We start from the raw sequence: 22,619 nt of genomic DNA, 5'->3' as shown, positions 1-22,619 counted from the left end.
GCAGCTTACAGAATACTGGATCCTGAAAATGGAGTCTTTAAGGCAGTAAATGTGAAGTGAAATTAGATGACAGTTATTTACATCAAATTTGAGCTTTGAAAGTTTGCACCAATTTAAAAAGAAAAAAAAAAAAAATTCTTAAAACCTATTTTTATAGTCAGGTTTTCACACGGCATGAGACTCTGCTGGTCCTCTTTCTTTTTTTTTTCTTGCTTTTTATCAGTGTTCTTGTTTTCCTATCGTATTTATTTTATTTTTTCCTTTTATATTGTTTCGAAACAATTTTTTTTATTAGGGTATTGCGTGCCTTGTTTGTGGTCATGGTAAGAAAAGAAAAGAAAATTCAAATTAAAATTGCGATTCTGAGTATTTCTTTATCCAATGAATCAGGAGTGGACGTTGTTGCACCATCATTTCTTAGGTTGAGATTGTAAGGGGGTGTAAGCTAGCAAACAGATGGATGACGGGAAGTGGGGGCTTTCTCAGTGTCAACACTCCCACCCACAACTCAGAGGTGAATTTCTAATGAACTCCTGCTGCTCTGCAGAAACTGTGTCCTAGAAAACAACACAGACTTTTTTTAAATGTTCGCTAAAAACTGCAGCATCAAAAATAAAAAATAAAAAAAACACTGGGAACACTTTTTACAGTAGATCAAAAGATGATGGGAGTGGGACTTTAAAAACGTTGAAATCACAAACTTAGTGATTATATCTAACAAAGTTAACCATAACATAGTAATTAAGTACAATTTGATATAAATGTGAATGTGTGCTTTTAGGAAATCTGTGTTTCTTGACAAAGCCTGACATACTGTCAGAGGAAGAGTCAGAAATGACCTCCCATGATTTAAGGTGCCAAACAATCTTGTTTTATTTCATCTTTTATTCATTGGGATTTTCAACAACTGGTTGAAACTGTCTGCATTTTCCTGGTATAAAACCACTATAGAGAAATTCATTTTGCTGCATGCTGGAAGGATACTATGCAAATACATATAGGCATATGCATCAAGATCAGGCTGAATTTACTCACAGAAGCTGCAGGGACACCAGTCCATCAAACAACCCCTTGGGCAACTCGGTAATCTTATTTCCATACAGAACCCTGCAAAAGACAGAAACAGCGCAACTCTGTTTAAGTTACACAATTTACAAAGCCTGCATGCTAAAACCTGACAGTTTGGAAGCTTCAGAAAACAAATTGATTGAATTTTTGTTTTATGTACACATTTTTGATTTTTGCTTAGCAATCTGGATGTACTAGATGTAAATGTAGCGTTTTTCCATAAAAGCTAAGGTGCTATGTACGTCACAAAACGGTTAATTTTGCACATCGTCCTTAATCTAGCAGGAGCAGCCTGACTATAAACCTGAATAGTCCAATTTCAAAATCAATGAAAATGTTATGGTTTTATGATAAAAAGATTTCTTTTCAAGCTAATTGAAAATATAATAAACGTAAACAGCATAAAATCATGCTGACAGATGTGGAAAACAGGATTTATTTTGCTAATTCACCTTGTTTAAACACATTTTTTTACATATTCATTCCTGTTTTTAAAAAGACCAAATAAAAAATGTTTGATAACAATTATTCTCTTTCTATGGAAATAGAATAACTAAGAACTGTTTTTCACCTCAGAGGGCCATTTTTTTGAATCTTGATGTAAAGCATTTTTGATTCAAAAAATGCATCACCTGTTGATACATTGTTCATTTTGCAATGCTGCAAGGTTTTAGTACAAATACTTGGCATGCACGTCTCATTTTCCTGCTCCAAACAGATTCAAATGAAACTGTCCTGCATGTTTTTTCTATCACACTCACAGATGCAGAGAACACAGACAAACACACAGCGTCATCTGTCAACACCCCCTGCAAATACACTTTTATTTGCTAAACGTCTGGAAACACAATTGCTGCAAATCAGTCTGTTTACATGTCTGTGTCCCACTTACAGTGAGGTGAGTGAGCGGAGTCCATTGAAAGCATCTGCAGCGATGTCAGAAATCTGGTTCTTACTCAAGTCGCTGGGGAGAGAACGAGCACACCGTGATTCATAGTAATTGGGTTCATTCTGCGCGAACGTCCGAGAGCAGTCTGACAAATGATCATTTGAGAATACATCAGCTGAGGTCAAGGCGAGGGGACAAAGAGAAGCGGACGCATACGGGGGGCCGAGCCCGTGTGCAAATGAAGGAGAGTTTTGCAGAGTGATGGACAGCTGAACACAACAGAAATGACACGGAGAGGTAGAGCTAGAAAGGAGGGGGGAAAGCAGCATGTTAAGTGCAGTTTGTGTCATTCACTTCTACTGTTGTCTGGTACATTATTAAAAGCTGCTGTTGAGATGATGTTAACCAAAGCCTTCTGCAGCTGCAGGTGAGTGAAAGGCTTCGCGGCTTTTTCCTCGAAACCTGCAAGTCAAACATTTTCCAAGAAGGAACTTTTTTTTTCCATTTAAGGTCAGTGAGTTTCAACACACTGATGTCTTTCTATCTGAGTACCGGCTTCAGTTTGGAAAATGTGGTATTCAGGCTGTGTCATTGATGCTGTGTGGACTCGACCTTCCAGGGTCCTTCAGCTGCACTCACTGATTTATCGCCAGGCTTCCATTCGTTAAACGATGCCTGGTTAACACTGAACTTTACTACCACTTTATCCTGCTGCTTTGTCAGGCATAAATATCCAACAACGTGCTGTTTTATGCCCCTTTTTCTAGGTTTTCTTCACTTTTAGAAGCCTAGTTTTGGTTGTCACTCAGTGGCTAAAGAGGCATGACTTCTCCACCTCAGCACCTGCATATGCACATGTTGTTCCATCTGCAGGGACTTACATTCTCTTGAGCTTCTTGTAGGGAGAAAAAGCTCCTGCTGGGATGCTTTTTATCAGGTTCTGCTCCAAGCGTCTGGAACAATGAGAAAAAAGACATTACAGACAATTGAAAGGTTTTTGAATTGAAAGTATGATTGGCAACAATAAAGAAAACAGTGGAATGCACTTTCAGTGACTTAAGTCATGTATGTTATGTGAAAATCATTTTTTCTCCAATCAAAGGCATGAAGAGGTATCGTTCCCTTTGCAATCTTTACAATAGGTTCAAGAAGGGGTTTTTCTGATGAGTATCTATCTAAACTCCCGCAGGTTGTTCAGTGTTTTGCATGAAATCGTTCCACGCACTGTAAAACAGTGACTGATGTTTAGTAATTTCTGAAGAAGTTTCGCACTGAGCTGTACCGACTCCTGCTTTTTGATGAACTACAGTCCTGCACGTACATGTGCTTGCACACGTCAGCCAGCTACTCTGCGACTCAAGAATTTTCAACTTGAGTTTGACTTCTGACCACAAAATCTGTTGCTGAACAGCTTCATTCCCAATTCTTGTGTTCTCATGTAATATTTTCTCCACAAAAATACCTCTAGCTAATAGAAAAATAAATCCCCTTTGTGATGAATGAAGCTGTGACAGCATCTTTGTGACAGCAAAACAAAGGAACAGCTCATAATCTGGGTTTAAATGCTTTATACTGAGGCAAAACGGTCTGTAAGACCAGCAAAAGTCTGTTTCACAAGCTGTAATAATAAACCAACCAACAAAGATTTTTTACAAACTCTCATCTGGAATTTGTTCTTAGCGACGAACAAAACCCCGAACTACCAATGATTTTGCATTTTTCAGCTACCCAAACAAGTGAAATCTTCACTAAATGGTATATGGAATATATTTGTATAGTGCTTTCTACCTTCATTAACACTTTAACACCAGAGATGTGACCGGCGATACATAAATATTACACGCTTTTTAACATACTGAAACTAACCGTTTACGATCAACATGAGTAAGCTGATTCTGACGAAAACAAAAGCGGCTTTGACGGCTGCGCCACACAGCCACTACGTACATCTGCCATGTATGAAATATTGGTCTTTTGTTAAATTTGCGTGATATGCATCATTATTAGTCTTGCGTTGGTCATTCGTCGATGTGCGCATGATGTCCGTTGAGGGTTTCAGCCGATGTGAATTCAGTTTTGAGCTGTTCAAAATTTTGGGCCGGTTGAAGATTACGCAGTACAGACCAAAACCTTCTCATTCAAATGAATGGGAAGGTGTGTCCAAACTTTTGGTCTGTACTGTAAATCTTACAGAATTGTGCATTCATTTTGCAAAATGCGTACACAGACCTTAAATGCATGTACAACCGATGTATAACTTTCATATCACGTGTATGGCTTATTTTCATTTATATCATTCATTTTATAATGTACGTAGTGGCTGTGTGACATGGCCTTGCTGTAAAGTGCTGCATATCTGCGCACGGCTGCTTTTCTCCGCTTCAGTGTTCACTTGAATTACGTTAATTGGATAAACGGTTAAAGAGTTACAATAGTTGAAAGAACGTAAACACTGTATAAAAGGGTTAGGGACCAAAGTGGTTTGTAGTCGTACTTCCGTCCACACACTGATCGCGCCAAAGCTGCCATTTTTTTCAGGGTAAATGGTCAAAGGGAAGTCATTCTATCTTAATTTTTTGGTGGACACAAGACTTATTGCCTAATGGTGATGGAGACTCCATCATCACGACTAAGAACAAAGCTCACTTATAGGTAAAAAGCAGCGATAAAGAGAAGTAAGGTGGAAAATGACCAAGAGGGAAGTAAAAAGGGTAAATGAGTATGCAATAAAAGTCAGAAAGGAAAGGCGGAAGGGGGAAGAAAAAATTAAAGGCAGGATGGGAGGGGAGAGATGCTAACCGGAGAAGAGAAAGAGGATGATAAAGGAGAAATTAAAGTGGTGGAAGAGTGTGAACAATGCAGGAGATGAGAAGAAAAATCAGAGGTGAAGAGGAGGATATGGTTGGGTTCCAATGCCAGCCACAGGGTCAGCTGTCAGATTGATGAATGGAAACTAATCCTCCTCCTCCTCTTCATCCTCTCATCTTTCTCTGCAGTCCCCACCCACTCTTCATTCTTTTCCTCTGTGCATCTGTCTTTCTTTCTATCTATATGAAGCCCCCAAACACACATTCTGATCCCATTCCATGGAAATACATGCAACAGATCAAGAGCTGTTTTCATAAAAAGGTTCTGAAGACGACCCAGTTCTGCTCGTGTGTCTTGGCTTACTGCCCTGGCAGCCAACAACACCCCATTTCAACCAGAGGGTCAAAATAAATCAAAGCTGAATGGATACTGAAGAATACAATCTGCACAGACAACACTTTACAAATGATCTCAGGGGACGGTTAAACAAGGGTGAAGCAAAGACAATGTTAAAGGATGCATTTAAGAGATCGTACTCAAAAAGCAATTTAAAAAGTCGATCGGGTGAAGATGTTATTAAACGACAACAAAGACTCGCACTTTCATAAACAAGTCCCATCTTTAAGGAAGCTTTAAGAAAGCTTCCATGTGCATACAGTTATTTAGGAGCTTAAAAAAAGTGGATCATTTGCATCTTCATACTGGTATCTGGCAGTGATCTCTGCTGCCAGAATTCAGAGAGATGGCTTTGGGTCCTTCAACAGACTGACTATACATCATTCTATTATACTCTATTGTTTTTGGCTGCAACAGCAACATTCATCTCAATGGACCCAAAGCTACTGTACTGACGTACGTGTTCTTATGAATGCATACACTTTGCTTTGTACTGCATAATCCAAACCACATAGGGCACACCTGATGATAAAGCACAGCATCTATTTTCAAACGTATGTCATATAAAGGATGCACTTAACTACAGTATGAGGCGCATTAAGCAAGACAAAAGAGTCTAAGATGAGTTTGATATTCAGTCAGACTTCATGAACTGTTTTCATGGAAACTCTCGTGCTCTGTTTGAATTCCCACCCTAATCTCTAACTCTTACTTTAATGTATGGTCACTAAAAATATGATGTAATTGACATCACAAAATTAAAATCTAATAGATATGAGCATTTTGCGAAAAGCATTTATGAATCTACTGTCTTCTGAAGATGAAAAAATTGATGGTTTATTAAAAAAAATACATTTAAATACATTTAAATAAAAATTTTTGGCAAAAAATTGTTCAGACGCAATGCATTGTGGTCTATATTCGCCAATCTAGTGAGCATCGATGCACACTGGTTTTTCGCAGAAACTTCTGGGAAATTTCTAGGGCACTCGATTTTGGAATTGTAGATTTGGACAACACTACAAAATGTTAACCGCACTATATAGTGCACTATTTATTGAGTAGGGTAGGAAATCGGACACAACGTACATCTTCTTTGTAACACGCTACACGTTAGAAGCGTTAGCTGAATTAGCATATTCACTATAACTGTAAGCTACTTAGTAACATGTAAGGAAAACCAGACTAATACCATTAAAACAAATATTAATGTGAATGTGCTAACTCCCAAGCCCTGTTATGAAAAAGTAACAAAATAAAAAAAACCGACACTGTTACACTTTAGCCACGTTAGCATATTTAAAATACTTGTAACTTCCAACCATATTAGTAACACTTAAATAGTCAGATTACTAAAACCAATCATACTGCGACTATGCTTACTAGAAAACACATTGGGACATTGCTACATGTGAGCCATATTTACATTAACACAAAATGTTGTTCGCAACTCGTAAAGAAAAACCTTTTGACAGATTCCCGTCACTTCACCATCAGTAAGCAGAACCAGAATGAATCTACATCTAAGGCGCTCCAAATTACAAAGCAAAGTGTCGTTTCTTGAAAAAATTAGGGGTTTTCTATGGGTTTCAGCCGCTTGCACACTTGTGACTTATTTATTTACTTTACTGGTTTGTGTGGTTGTGGGATGTTTGTGTGGAGCTTTTTTGCATTCTGGCAAGGTGCAGCAGTGTCGGTGTGGAGCTGAGGAGAAGAATTGCTCCGTTAGTCACAGAGCAATCAGCCAGCTGTCCTCTACACAAACAAGCAGGGGACAGCGATCAATATGGACATCAAACACGTCCCTTGGCGGGTTTTGTGTGTGTGTGGGGGGGTTTTGTGTGTGTGTGCGCCTATGCATGCACATAATTATGTGCAAAAACGAAGCAACCGAAGGCTAAGGACTGAGTTTGGCTGCAACATACGATAAAACACCTGTAAAAACGTCCAAGAGGCAACAGTTATGGTGTAACTTCATGTTAAAATCACATTGTCAAAAAAATATGCAGTTCATTTATGTCATTTATGATTGCTCAAAGTCCATTTAGGTTCCTAATTTGTCAACTTTTAGCTGTGGTACATGCTATTTTAATAAGTTATAAGAAACTAAGTGATATATATCAAAAATATTTGAATGCAAATATCCAAAGCAACAACAAAAAAATGCCAATAAGATAGGATCAAATCAATCATTTACCAGGCTTAAAATTTAAAAAACTAATTGCCAAAATCTATCTTGAAAGGAAAAAATGAAGTAAATGGAAATACTGTCATTCATAAATTATATTAACGGTATAGAATTTGTGCTACTTGAAAGCAAAGATAAATGTGCTTCTGTAAATAATTCTTTCCTGAGCAAAAACACATTTCCATGAAAATTAGCAGCTCATAAATAAATAGCACGTCTTACATCTCCACAATGCCCTCTGGGAGGTTGGCTGGTATTTCAAGGAGGCCTTTGCGACGACAGTCCACTATGTTGTTGTTGCAGCTGCAGCTGGGAGGACACACGGATACCTGAGCAGCACAGGTGCGTGGTTCCGTCTGTGGCGGACCTACAGAAAAAAACAGACCGAAAACTACACATTTGGACAATATTTTACTTTGCATCAATCTTGATGGAAGAGGTGCTGATTTTCAAGTAATACACTGTTTTAGATGGAACATCTACTAATCTCAAAAATTGACCAGAGACCATGGAGAGGTGCACGGTGCTGTTAAAGATTTTATCTAGCAGCTTTAAAAAAAAAACAGAACCCCAGAAATCTCACTCTTCATGAAAAAACTGGTCCCTCTTACTAAAACACTTGTCTCGTCATCACAAACCTTTCAGTCTTTGTAAATAGGTTGGTCTACCTGTGGTGATATTCTTCTAACTGTTATCATTGACCTGGCAGTTATCCATTTAGCTGTGGCTCACTACAACACAATCCATGCAGAACAAACTCAGTCATTTTTACTGCAATAATAACATAAATATGCTTCTGCAGAATCACTGTTGTTATTTAATGGAATCAGAATCAGAAATACTTTATTGATCCCACACATGGGAAATTTGTTTGTCGCCATAGCAACTGACAGCAAAGGGGAAAAAAAGACTAAGAATAATTAAAAAAAACAAGAACAAAGAAAATGTAGCATAAATGCAAACAAGGTGGTATAATTTAAAAATCAATGTCAACAAGCACCTTTGAAGAAATCAGCAGCAGAAATACTGTCAATTTTACTGATGATTCTTATTAGTTTATGTTTTTTTTCACCTTTAGCAAAGATCATTATTAAGAAGACTTTTGAGATTATAGAATATTTTATATTTTTTCATTCAAATGAATAGAAAGGTGTGTCCAACATTTTCATGATCATTTTTCAAGCTCTTCAAGTTATAAATTGGCCAATCAGATGCGTCAATAAAAGTAGGTGTCTAACATTGAAAAATTGGAACATTTGATTGACACATTTTATGTTTTATGTAATATGGTTTCAAGGGTAGGGGTATGACCATCCAAGAAGTTCAAACCTGATTGGTGAGAGTGGTTGCGAAAGAAATTATTCCAAAATGCCCCCCCCCCATAAAAGGCAACTTAATTGACTATTGCTTAAAGTCATTTTGTATTTATTGGTGACATCAGGCAAATTCAGTTTAGCTCTCAGATATTCAGTCAATATTTGTGACGCATTCAAATCCTAAAAGGAAATAACTCAGAAAGCTAAAACATTTCTATCTGGAGCAACAGATCTGAGAGGAGGTGACCCGCTGCAGTGCTGCTGTGTGTGCGCAGAGATTACTTTAGTGTTTGCAGCAACAGCCTGTCAGCACAGAAAGCTGAATCAGTGTCTTAGAAACATCGGCTGATAAGACTAAAGCTCTAACGCCAAACTTTCAGCTAATTACAAACACTTGACAGCTTTACCCTTTCACTCAATGTTGACCATTGCTGAAACATGTTGGTGTAGTTTGTTACATGTGCTTGTTTTTTTTATCTGACAGAGGAGTGAACTTCATCCTGGGGTCAGTCTCTCAATGTTAAAAAAAAAGTTTTTTTAATTTTGTTGACTAACAGTTTGTTATATGACTCTGCATACATTACCATACTGCAGTTGTGTTTGATTTTATACTGCAGTCCATATATATTTACAGTGGTTTACTTTCAAATTTGAATGTGTGAACCATCAAGGATGTGAGCGGACCAATGAGTGTTCATGAGAGTAAACATGGAGACTGCTCATGTCAGCATGTTTGTACCACTTTTTAAAGACCCACTCAAAGGAAAATGGGGATTTCTGGGGATTTCTTTATTCGAGTCAGATTGAATCATGGGCAGATGAAAAAAACGCTGTTGGAAAAACATTGTAGTTGGGCTGGGCTGGCCTCAAGCTCCCTGCTCCGCTCCCTTCTCATGCATGCACACGCAGGCAAATAGATCCATGAACTGCTTTGTTTTCCTCGTCTGAGCTGCTATCTGGATAAAAACTGGATGGCTCCAATATTGGTCGCCATTTTTGTTGCACCACTAATGTTAGGTTGGGGTTTTGAAGGGCTGTAAGCTAACGGGAGAATGTAAATAGATGGGGGGAAGTGGGATGAGGCTTACTCCGTACCAACAATTCCGCCCACTCAGAGGTGCATTTCTAATGAACTCCTCCTGCTCCGCAGAAACCATGTCCTAGAAAATGACACTTTTTTATTATTGTTCTGACTCAAATTGGCATAATCGTAATGAAAAGACCAGTGGGAACGATTTAGAGATCAGAAGTTGATTGGAGTGGGACTTTAAGTTGTACTCTCATCCAGTTGACAGGTGCCAAAGAGAATTGACCGTAGTGTTTTATAAAATTCATTTATCTTGGATGTTTCATTACTGATGATTGGCGGGATAACAGAGACATTCAGAGACAATCCTGTAAACTCTATGCACAGGCAAATATGCTAATGAGAAAATTCAGTATGTGTTCTCTTCAAGTAAAGTGTTCGTTGTTCAGAGCTTACTGCACTCCTCTTTACACGGCTCCTCTATGGTGGAATTATGGACGTGGCACATTCCGTAAATTCATGGTGGCCTTTAGGCTTCTGCTACAGGTGCCCAGATGGTACAGAGCCAGTCAGCTGTTTGTGGATGCTCACATCCCCACCTGTGAAGCACTTCTACATAAGCTTATATCCAGCCTCATGGAGTGCCTGGACAAGTCTAAAAATGCAATTATCATGTCTCTGACTGGTCCCAAAAGAAGCTCATGCCACTACACCCCCGCCTTGAGGAAACACTGGGCACAGAGATTATACTCTTTTTTTAAATGGTTGTAAACTGTAATTTCGTTTTTTAATTTTTCATTTGTTTATTTATTTATTTTTTTTATTGTATATGTTGTATCTGTCTTCTTTTATGGACCGCATCTGAAATAAAGTGAATTATTATTTCAAACTGAAGTCTCACTGCAAAACCTCTGTTTTGAATTTAGGACCACAGAAGAAAGAAACTTGGATGTGATTACAAAACATGATTAGGTTTGTGCTGCTCAGGCTACATAAAAATGCACAGAATACAAACATAAATTGTTCTGCACCTGCTGAGGCATCAGGCAGGTGTATTTCCCCCAAATACACACATTTTCAGAGATGTTTATCCCAGGAAAAGTCCGGTTCCTTGTCATGTTTTACCCAGCTTGAGTCTGGTCCTGTTGGGTTTGAAGAGTTCCCCACAGTGTCATTCAGCTGATTAACTCTGGTCAGACTGGACTCCTCAGTCTTGTTCTGCAGCTGCCAACAACAGTGTTTGTTCTGCTCTGCAGCACCAGCGAGTCTGCCGACATAAAGCAGTTCTCCACCCGCTGCAGGTCCTGGCTGGAATGACGTGCAGCTGGCAGCGGCGTCCTGGACAGTTTAACAAAGACCGCCGCCGACAGCTGCGGTCCAGGAGGTGAGAGCCAGACACCTTTCATTCAGCTAAAGACTCCATTTAGCTTCAAAATCAACCATGTCAGTGTCCAGGTTGAGAGGGACTGGAGGGGTTCAGCCAGGGTTAACTGGCCTTCTGTAATTAATTCATTTCGACTTCTATGGAGCACAGCTTGCAAAAGCATTAACCAACTGCAGTTTGGAGGGGGATTTTTTGCAACAAGACTAATTTAAATGCATTGTATGCTGCTGTTTACTTACCACTGCAGACAAAATCCTTCTTCTGCACATCTGGGACATTCAGGCCCCTCATGTGGGCAGGGGACATGCACTGGGTGAAGGGAGCCAAGCCTCGTCTGGCTCTGAGCCAATCAGAGAGCCAGGCCAGGTGACAGTCACAGTGCAGGTTGTTGGAGTGGAGGCGGCTGAGAACAGATGGAGACAGAGAGACAAATATAGTAGAGCTGACATGATGTCACTGAGTTCACGCACGTGGCTATCTCATCCTAAACGTCCACTCCAGGTGGAGTTTCAAATAAACCCTGCCAATATTAGTGCTGGAGGTGGGACTGCATCTGTGTCTGCTCACAAATATAGCAAGTTCAATATTTCACACGGCTTGCATCAATCTTGGACCTGGAGTGTGGATGAAACAGGCACACAAACAGACGGTCACACACACACATGGTAATATTTGAAGTGTTCCCTCTAAAGGTCTGTGAGGGGGAAAATCCCCTTTGAGACGGGACATCCGGAACAAAACAACCCACTTTACAAAGGCAATATTAACAGTGTGTGTGGACAGAAAACACAACACCAAATACATTTAACCCCTTCATGCCTATTGTTGCATCAAACCACTTTTACTCCCAAATTACCTTAATCTAGTGTCTACTTGAAAGCAAAAACAGAAATATTTTTTTTTCATCCCTTGAAATAAATTCAGGCTTCATGGGGTTCAAAACATGGATTATAGAATTATAGAATGGACATGAACATTTTCAGCCTACGCGCTCGCCGATTGGTCAACAATCTGGATATTTCATGAGGGCAACCTGCGTATCCAGTGCAGGTTGGACAAGTTTTCACCCACAGACATCCCGAATCCATCCGTTAGGGGAACTGTGACTAAGGCATTAGGAGCAATGGTGTGCAAAAACATAAAGAGCAAAATGAAAAGCCATGTATCCTACCACTTGTTCGAGCATTTTTCTCCATCCCCTGCAAAACAGTCGTGTGCAGAAACTGGCCGAACTGATTGTTCAACAATTGAGTTTTCTGATGCTACCTTCACACCGTCCCCGGCAACATTTAAGCGGGAACTTTCAATGAACAGTCAATGTAAACACACACATATCCGTGTTCCGGGCTCCTGTGTTCAAAGCCGTCGCGTTCACACATCGCTACGCAAGTTTTTAAGTCAATTTTTGGGCTCTACGTACAAAATGCGCATTTACTAAACGTGTGTTGAAAGTTAAACCAGCTGAACTTTGACCAATCAGGGACTTAAAAGTGACTTGTGGGTAGCGCCCTGTTTAATTCAAGGAAGTGCTGGAAAAATAATCATGAAAGTGAGATTTACAGTTGTGATTTGTGCATGGAAGGAATTCTATGACAACAAGTCTTTTGTATATTGGAATAGAGCTTTGAAAGAAAAAGCCTGGAGTAAGATTCAGCAGATTTACTCCACTTTGACATATCACACCAAGCCTCTTCCAACTGTGGAACACGTGATAGTATCTGGTAGCCACAGTCCAGTGTGAACACTATGCTAAAAGCACGTTCTTGAATGTGTAAAGTTACACATGTCTTTGTCTTCAGTGTAAAGGTAGCATCAGGTTCAACCTGATTCACTGTTCTAGTTCCATTAACACTTATTTAAGACAAGAATCCTGTTTTAACTCTGAAGCATCCTGACTCACGGCTTGTTGGGTTACATTTTGAGCATTAAAGCCACTAGAATTAAAAGGATTTGCATTAAAATAGCCGCTTGGTTGAGCTGTGCTCTTTGGTGCTGCATTTAGTTGGTTTTTATGACCAAGTCCACCATGTCTCACAAGCTCTCTGCAGCCAAAACAGTCAGCAGTTTCTCTCTTTGTTGCTAATGAGAGCTGCTGCCGCCTTTAATCTTTTTCAGTGAACATTTCACTATACGCGCTGTTTAAAATAAACCTGAGCATTAATTAGAAGGTACAACTCAATAGAGGATGAATGGAAAATGTTGTTTGGCAGCACTGTAACTCTACAGGCTGTGCCAGCTGTGGAGAGATGAGGAGGAGGAGGAGGAGAAGAGCATTTGAAAAGGAGAATGTCTTGTCAGTGTATTATATGCCAGACGGGGTATCTAGCCTTTCAGAAGACAGGCCTCCTTTTGCAATAAAGCAGAGGACAAATCCTGTTATAGAACAGAGATGGTCTCATTGACGTTAGCAGCGGGGGCAGCAAGATTTAATACTGCTCTCCCATTATAAATCCAGTTTATAGTCAAACCCCTGCCTGGAGATAGCCATGTCTCGGTCCACCCCCCTGCTTAGCCTTAATTACTGACAAGTAGGATTAAAGCACAGGAGGGAATGAGAACAGGCAGGGGGTATGACGAAAGTGTCGTGCTTGTGCGTATGGATGTGTGTGCCTGCTAGTCAGTCTGATTGTGTCTGTTGCATTTAATGCAGGCAGGTGAGTATGGGGGTAGCGCACGGCAGTAGGTGAATGTCTCTGCGTCCATCTGTTTGACTTGATTTCTCTTCCAAATAACCTCCTACCAAAGCAAATTACAAAAACTCATATGCGGCGTGGAAGTTCAGCCTCTTTCATCGAGTCGTAGCTCGCTGTGGGTGATGCGGCATCGTTACTCCTAATAGAATTTCAGAAGGTTGCAGAAAAGGGGCATGAAAGCAGTAGATCTACCTATCTAAGTAGGGGATGGGTATGAGGGTTCTACCAGATTTACACGAATCTAAATGTTCATACAAGGAGCCATCACTTTAGGGACATCTACCGGTAAAGATGCAGTCACAGGCACGGGTACTGGCGGGTGACCCATTCGAGTGCTGTGGGTTTTTGGGTGGTCTGGGTGCATGGGGGTTTGTAGAGGAGCATCTTAAGAAGAGTGAAGGTGTGGGGTACAGACGTCGTGAAAATGAAAGTGGATCGTAAATTATTCTTAAGACTAATGCAAGTTACACACACTTGTGACATACAAGTGATGCTGCCGTCCGGTCTACTTACACAACACTCGGGCGCAAATATGGCTTACACGAGGTGTACAGGTGATAGGTAAGTGACCATAGGACGCCAGTAGGGTGTCCATACAAACTATCCTCTGATTGTCTAAGTTCCTCCTTTCAAGCAAATGAAAAATCTGTGCCTCCATTTCACTTACTTCAGCTTTGCTTCACCTTTATGTGTTGTAAAAGTTTTTGTTATGACCTGTCGCCTGCAGCAAGCCTGTAGAAAAAATGTCCATAAACATTTTTGCTGTACAGGCCCACCAAGCACTCTGTGATCTTGATATTTCCTAGGCCACAACAGGTTTATCAACAACAGGTTTGCCCATTTTTCACCCACAGAAGGCCCATCTCCACCTACAAGGGCAGTTGTGACCAAAGTAATTTGAAAGAGCTACTTTAATTACCTTTGAAACTTATAGTATTTTAATGTTGCTTAAGCATTGATTTCATGGGAAACCCTTTGGTTCAATCAGTGGTAGTTGTAAAATGCTAAACAATAGCATTTGATTGATTTATTGTTAGTCAAAGTAAGAATAAAGAGGGGAACGTATAGGAGAGACATACGTCAGAGGATGCAAAAGCAATACTAAAAAGAAGACATTTTGGATTCACATTTAAATCAAAATAGGTCAAGATTCTCAAATGTACAGAAAAGGACGGAACCAAAATTGGATGCATAAAAAACTAAAGGAGAAAGAGCAAGTGGGGGAGATAAGAGGGGCCAAAAAAACTGAAAAAGTCTTCTGCGCTTGATTAAAACATACTGAATATTGGTAACTCTGCCCTCAATCTGCTGGCAATTGTGCGGCCATTCTGCTGCCTGAAATCCAATTTCTAAAGGGCTGATTTCAAGCTGCATTGCCTTTACAGCTGCAGGAGAAAGAGGGGAAAATAGAAATCCTGCTATGTGCGGCTGGCTGTTGATGAATGATGATGGGCCAAAGTCAAATACCGGGAATGGCTGCAATGATAAGAGGTCTTCAGCAAATGTTATCCTGTCTCCTTTCTCAAGCTGTTTCTGAAACTCTCTTTTTTACAAAAGAACATCTTTATGAAGTTGTTGAGAAAGAAAATCCAGCTGTGAGCATGTGACCAGGTCTTTATGACATCACAGTGAAACAGAATCCCTGTCTCCATTCAACGGTGTGTCCTTAGCGACTTTAAAAATCCCTTTCTTACAACTCAGCACAAAAGAAATATAGCAAATAATATCAAAGGCTCCTTCAAAATCTATCTGAAGAGCTGATTCGGCTGTAGGTCTATGCTGGAGTGGGACTGCGTGTGTGTTTGTGTGTGTGTGTGTGTGTGTGTGTGTGTCTGTTCCTCCATCAGGAACATCAGTGGAGAGCGCTCTTTTAATGAATCAAAGCAGATTGAACTACAGAGCCTAAACAAGCCTTTCTTGTGGCATTAATGAGGTTACCATCATTCAAGTGTGCGCTCACACACAGCAGTGTGTGTTTGTATGTGTGTGTGGACCGCCATATCATCTCTGTGGGTCTTTAGGGTTGGTAGTGTGTACGTAATGGCCTAATGATTATTCACAGTCATGAAACAATGGAGGAATCTGTTTCTTATTGGGTCCTGATTTTCTGGATGGCACACAGAGCGCGTGTTTGTCTGTGTGTGTGTTGACACATTAGCTTGTGTGTGTGCATCTCCCGACGGTCATACTCACAGGGTCCGCAGCTTGGGCATATGGTTGAAGCTGGACAGTGGAATGAGGGTGATGTTGTTGTTGTTGAGGGTGCTGTTCAGGACCAACACATGCAAGACAAACAGGGAGAGAAGAGAAAACAAAAAGAATGGTAAAAATGTTCAATGTTTCGAAAAATGTCCCTTTTTTTTTAAGTCGGTGGGGGCGGGGCTTGACAATGACTAACAGAAAACAATGGATTTCAATTAATGAATCATTTACTGAAAAGGAAACAGCTGTTGACAGCGGAAAATCTGATGTGATCAACAAAATCTGAAGGCATCACCACTCAACACAAGAAAGCATGACTCAGCACAAACACACATGGGAAAACTACAAGCTTGGGTTAGGGTTAGGGTCCTGGCGAAATCATGAATTCCTACTTTTTTAATCAGAACCTTGACGTTTAATCAAAAATGAACAGCATCTACACAAGAACAAAAAAATCCCTGATTTTTAAAAAGCATAACTAAAATCCACATCGTGTAATTTCAGGAATACATCTAACTTCTTTAAGAAAATGTTATTTTCCATTCTACAATTGTTTATGAAATAAAAAAGAAAAGTGGAATTAACCAAAGTAATTACAGATTAGAAACATTTTTATACAATCCAACAACTTAATAGCTATTTTAACTTTTGCTTTAGTTTCTTTAAAGTCAGACAAAAGGTTGAGAAAACATTCTGAACACAACATATCTTGTCTGCAACATTTGTATTTTACATTTACAGTTGTGCTACAGAACTACCATTCTCTCTGTAGGTGTCCCATAGAGTCCATGTGCAATTTGGACCCATAAAGAGCGGAAAAAAGTAATACACAAAGCCTTTCCATGAAAACAAATCACATAAAGATTTCAAAGATCTTACAAGTTGATCAAACTGGGTTTCTGTAAAAACGTCTTTGCTTCTTCATCTTTTTCTTTCAGAAATTCACTCGTTTGCACCAAAAAGAATTTAAAATTCTAAAAAATATATTTTGTCTTCTGATTTTAGCAGAAGACTGACCCCTATTATGCTAACAAGCCATGAAATTGGATCTAAAAATATGAATACAACAAAAGGAAAGACTGCTGACTTTAAGCTAAATGAGAGGCTTGAGTTTATTTGGAAATTGTAAAAACCTACACAGAAACGTATTCTTTCTTCAAGCCAACATCTGCACCAGCCAACATAATCTGTTTTTTTTGTTTTTGCCCAGCTTTCACAGATCATTAATTTCACTGGCCAGCAAACGGGGTTAGTTTAGGCTGCTTTGCATATCACCCGCGTGTGCGCTCACAGAATCATTGTTTCGCAAAGAATGAAAAGTGACCAGGCGTTCTTTTTTTTCCCCTCACTGTATCTGAAACCAGGTCATTTTTCACAGCTGACAGGCGGTTTTTAACGCTTTCAAACAAGGACAAGGTCAGATTTCTTCCAGAGAAATGGAGCTAATTCCAGATGAAAGGATTTTCTCACATCTGCAGAATGTTTGTGCCCAAACACACGGCGAAACCGCTGGATGATTTGGCCCACAAGAATCAAGGAGGGTTTATTTTCCATGTGGCGTTTTGTCGTCACGAGTGGCCAAAAAGGTTCATTACAGGGGTTTGCTGTGTTTTCACTAACACCCACTCAGGCCCAAAATAGACCCTTTTTGCTCACTCTGTTGACGTTCCTTTTTCTTTAGCCCTGTCTCCTTCCGATTCTCCGCTCTGTCGTTCCTGCCAGGACAGCCTCAGCGGCCTTGGTGGATGGATGGATAGAGTTTCACACTCGCACTCACACACACACACACACACACACACACACACAAAAGCGCACCACTATGGTCTGCCCTGACAGGGGTTATTCCACCCAGCATATATAATTTAATTGTGGAATAACAATCATTTTCCTCTGCAATTTCCCCGTCAGTTATTCTCCCATTCGCCCCTGTTCAGACCCCCCCCCCCCCCAACCTCGCTCTGCCTTAATAAATGAGCAACTGGACCCACTGGCATAGGCCAAGGAAAACACTCAGAAACACCGCTCAGAAGTCCGTTAATACTCTGGCCATAGTCTCCAGTTTATTTTACAGGCCCCCAGCCATGTGAGAGAGCCATGAAAACCTGTGATGTTTCAACTTCAAACGTGTTCAGGAATGTATGTAGAAGGAGGAACATAAAAGGCGTGTTTTTGCTCTTTTGAAAAACTTCCTTTATATGTAGGTAGTCACTGAATTTGAACGCAACTCGGACTTTCAGACTATTTTTATAAATATATTTTCAGGTTTGTGGCCGTGGAAACCATTTGACCGTTAAATAATAATAATAATCTGTTTGTTTTCCCTGATTTTGCTGCAGCTGATGCTACTACAGCACGTCATTAGCTGCCAGACCACGAGTACAGCAGTCTCTAGCAGTTTCAGCTACACCTCCCTCTGCCGCTCCTCCAGACTTTAACTGTTTGCTTTCCGCTTTCTCTGTGGAAATAAATCGCTATATTTGTTTACTGTAAATATTGGAGATCTGTGCGGCAACTTTGCCTGATGTCCCCCTGAGCAAGTCAAGTTTCTGAGTCCAGTCTTCCCTCGCCATGTCGTGCTTCGTCTTGCTGATTCTTTCAGTGCAATTTTACATCTTTTTATGTGTTTCATTTTTTACAGCGCTCTGTGTTCTGCATCCTGATTGGCTGTTGACCATATCAATTAATGTCAGTGCTGTGTCTCCTGTACAGAATGTATTCAGTTTGTTTAAGGATTCTGAGGTTTAGTTTGTTGTTTGTCTTTATTCTTGGTCATGTTTTCTGGTTTTCTTTGTCAGTCAGTCAGTCCACCTTCAGGTTCATGATCCACAGCGGTCTTCAGTTCAGTTAATTACCCTCAGCCTATTCAAGTGTCTTAGCTTCTGGTCATCTGCTCTTTTCTGCTTTTTGCTGCTCCCATGGTTTTGTCATGTTTCAATTTGTGTATTCAAATGTTTTGTGTTCTGTCACCATGCCTGTCTCCTGCATTTTGGCTCCCTTCACCACCAGTTCCTGACAGTTTGCCGGATTTACAGAAATCCCTGATCGTGATCAGATCCTTGTTTTCCTTTTATAATCCTGGACCTCTTTTTCTGTGCAGGTTTGAACCTTAAAAATTTCCCCAAAAAGAGAGAAAAGCGTAAAAATGTTCTTGTCTGACTGAGAAAAGTGGATCCTATCGCAGATTATTTTTAAGAAAAAAAACAAGATAAGAAGCCAGAAGTGAGACTTAAGTCACATGACTTGACTTGATTGACTTGAGACTTGACTGACACTGAAGAAATACTCCACTTCAATGCTTGGTTACTTGATTTTCATGACTTGAGACTAGGCTGAGACTTGATTCAGATACATGAAAGGAATTAAGCTTTTCTTAAATTTAATGGTTGCTTTTTCTGCATTATATTTCAAAAGTTCGACAACCTAAAAAGCCTTTCTTGATTTATTATTTTTAATTTACACTGTGATTGATGCACGTCGTGCTAACACGCAGCAGTCAGCTAGCTTAGGAAAATTTCAAACAGGCCCTGATTATAAAAACTGAGTAGTTAGGAATATAAAAGATCATAAAAGACTTTGGTTTGTTTGATTCTATTAAATACATTTTGATAAGAATGGCGGTACCACGATTTAGCCGTAGCGTCAGCTGTTTTCGGAAAAGAAGTGGTGAAAGTCCTCAGTCCTTCCTTGTTTCGAAGTTGCTTAGCTCCAACAAAAAGACCAGTTAAAGCTCATATTTAGCTGTGTAGCTTTCCGCGGGATCCGCTGTCAGATCAATACAGACTTTAGAGTTTCTCCTTTTTTTTTTATTTTTATTTTTTATGCTGGTGTGCCGCGAGACTTTTATCAAGGTTAAAATGTGCCGTGGCTCAAAAAAGGTTGAAAAACACTGGACTAGAGAGTGGCATCACCTGCATGTCATCCTTACAAATACTTTACGATATACTTACCACACACACAGCAATGGCATGTTCCATTTTCCTCCCTTAAGGTGGCCGTATGAAACCTCAGGGGGACCCACCTATACACGGCCATTCCTCCCGTACGGGTCAACCCCGCCATACGTGCGCATGTGACTACGGCATCGACTGAGGCAATAACTTGACCTGAGCACTGTCTTTACTTGACTTGCCTGTCCGCAGCATCTCGGGACTTGTTTGATACTTGAAGGTCAAGATATGAGTGGTGATGTGTTCCCACCTCTGGGAGACGGTCAGTGACACTGAAAGAGGTTCTGAAGATGCAGCCTGTGGTTCCCTCCAGAGGTGAGAAAGATCAAAATGGCAGAGAGTGTGTCTGCATTCATTTCCGTGGAAAAGAACTTTATCCCCACCAGCAAAGTGTTGGAAAAATAAAGCTTGGATTAGTGGCGTCCTGCAGGAGCAGCTGAACAACAAGGCGGGGGCCTTCAGGGCGAAAAGGCTGGAGGTTATCAGGGGGAGGGAAGACAGAGCTCAATAGAAAAGATCAAGGAGGTCGGCAGAAGCTTTTTCTGTCTGTCTTTGGGTGAGAGGCGAGGAACACCCTGAAAAAGGTTACAGAGCCATCCAGATCATAAAAAAGTCTTTTTTTAAATCAATATAAAAATAAAAAACACTAACGGATAGAGAATTTATGTGAGTTATCAGCTTAGAGACACATCTGACTTGTAAAATGTCACATCATAGTTGAGTTTCTCTCCCCTTTCTTTGCAAACGTCTTCAGTCAGATTTCTTTTCTTCTTTCTGTCCTGCAGACTCATTTTTATAGATGAGGTCATTTCAGAAAGGAGGACAAAAAAAAGGCTTAAGAAATGATCCAGCTCTGGTGTCTGCCACACACCCTTGCGCCTTCACAAAATGCCCACTCAGCTTTTTTTTGCAGACTGCAGTGACCTCTGCGGTGGCATTGCAGGAGAGATCCTTGATCTCTAAATGCATGTTTGACCACCCCACACATTTCTGAGCGTGTTCATTTAATGTATGCATTCTGGAGTCAGCATGAATGTATACGTGCTCACACATGTGTGCGTGTGTGTGTGTGTGTGTGTGTTTGACCCTCCAATGCAGTAAAAGGCCCACTGCAGTGATGGAGGAGACTCTTTAGGGGGAAGCCACAGAGATACTATCAGACGTGTTTATGCTTGTACGTGTGTGTGTGTGTTTGTGTGTGTGTGTGTGAGAAAAAGCGATGTTATTACATGTGTCTCTGCAACAGCCTACACCCGGAGGTCAAAGCCTTCATCATCAATCTTCTTCCTCATGCGCACTCTTTTAACATCTTCTGCTTTGCAGTCAGAGTGTTAAACAGCCATGAAAACTTTCCCGATTGATGACAAAATTTAGGATTTTTTTTATCTGGGACTTATTGAAGTTTTTTTGGTGTTTGTTTTGTTTTTAACTGTCAAAAATGGGGAATAAAACTCATTTATTCCCCAACAACAATCTTACTGTACTTTGTCCACACATTACACATACAATAGTTAGTCACATAAACTCATTTTAAAAAAACATTTTCTCAAGTTCTGATTGTACATAGTCCCATTTTCTTCTTTTTTTTAAGTGTGTAACATTTTTACTCATTTTGATACTTTCTTTCATGTTATTCTGCAGTTCTATAGTTAATGTGTTGTCCCTACACAATCTTTAGTGTCATTTTTCTTTCTTGGTAAATAAACTTTTTCCTGAAGCTGTTTTTGGAGTTTTTGTGGGAAAAAGTTTACAGAAATTCCAAAGGCTTTTTGTCTTTTATCATTAAAAAAATGTATAGATTTGTATTTTATTTAGTGCATAAATCAGTCCTGAGAACAAAGCTTTTTTCAACTGTTTTCTGTTTTTAGACTATTAACTTTGTTTTATCCAAGCATTCAGAAAAATTGGGTTTCTTTTATTTGTAACAACTTCTATTTTCAACAATAACAGAGGGACATTATTTTTTTTTTCCAAAGGGAGGACTTAAAGTTACCAAAAGACAAAGTAAAGTATTGCTGTAATTTAACCACTTAGGAATTTAAAGAGACATAAGCAAGACGTGATAGATTCCTTCATTTATCTATGATTCTGGATCCTTTGTCACCAGTTGTAGTTCTGTAAAAAATCACAACTTGGAGGAATAGTTTACAAAACGATACATTTCAGAATTGATCCTATGGGGGTTAAAATTTGACACAATGGAATAAAAAAATCACTTTTCAACACAAAACTTTATTCTTATTTGTTTATTCAATTTAAAAAATATTAGCGGAACAATATATTTTTTGTGTGAATTTTTTGGAATAACAATTTTAATATTATTCGTTTTTAGAATTATCTTTTAGCTTTATTTATTTAGATTTGAAAATCAATAAACTGCAGAAATGTACATTTTCACAGCAGACTTCCGACTTTTTTTAACACAATTGTTTGCTTTTTGGATACAAACATCTTTAAGCATTCTTAAGCTATAAAGTCATCAGCAGATCTAAAACCTCATTTCATTGTTTAGGAGAAACTCCCCAAAGGCCATCTGGACGCAGGAAGTGTTGGTTTTTCATGCTTTAGGAAGTGGATCCACAAATCTGCACGTGTTTAGGTTCCAGTGTGGAGTTATTACAAACCAAACTAAAGGGAGAGACTTTCTATTGGTCTCTATTATGCTTAATCAACCTCAACAGACATGGATCAATATGTTGAT

The 22,619-nt window shown here is 39.7% G+C and overlaps 1 protein-coding gene across 2 annotated transcripts in view; it reads right to left on the bottom strand.

The window, feature by feature from the left end:
- slit3 (slit homolog 3 (Drosophila)) overlaps positions 1 to 22,619 on the bottom strand; it is a 316,135-nt gene that overhangs the window by 68,089 nt on the left and 225,427 nt on the right. For both annotated transcript variants that reach the window (XM_011479838.4, XM_011479839.4), the window contains 6 exons: positions 15,963 to 16,034; positions 11,316 to 11,479; positions 7,572 to 7,716; positions 2,839 to 2,910; positions 1,961 to 2,032; positions 1,036 to 1,107 (listed from right to left, as the gene is read on the bottom strand). In XM_011479838.4, coding sequence (XP_011478140.1) covers positions 1,036 to 1,107; positions 1,961 to 2,032; positions 2,839 to 2,910; positions 7,572 to 7,716; positions 11,316 to 11,479; positions 15,963 to 16,034 — 597 coding nt within the window. The remainder of the gene's footprint in view (positions 1 to 1,035; positions 1,108 to 1,960; positions 2,033 to 2,838; positions 2,911 to 7,571; positions 7,717 to 11,315; positions 11,480 to 15,962; positions 16,035 to 22,619) is intronic.

This window comes from Oryzias latipes, chromosome 10 (assembly GCF_053564925.1).
Source record: "Oryzias latipes strain Hd-rR chromosome 10, Olatipes_Hd-rR_3.1".
Taxonomy (NCBI): domain Eukaryota; kingdom Metazoa; phylum Chordata; class Actinopteri; order Beloniformes; family Adrianichthyidae; genus Oryzias; species Oryzias latipes.
Note: the sequence above shows the minus strand (reverse complement) of the source record. Positions and strands in the feature narration are given on the sequence as shown.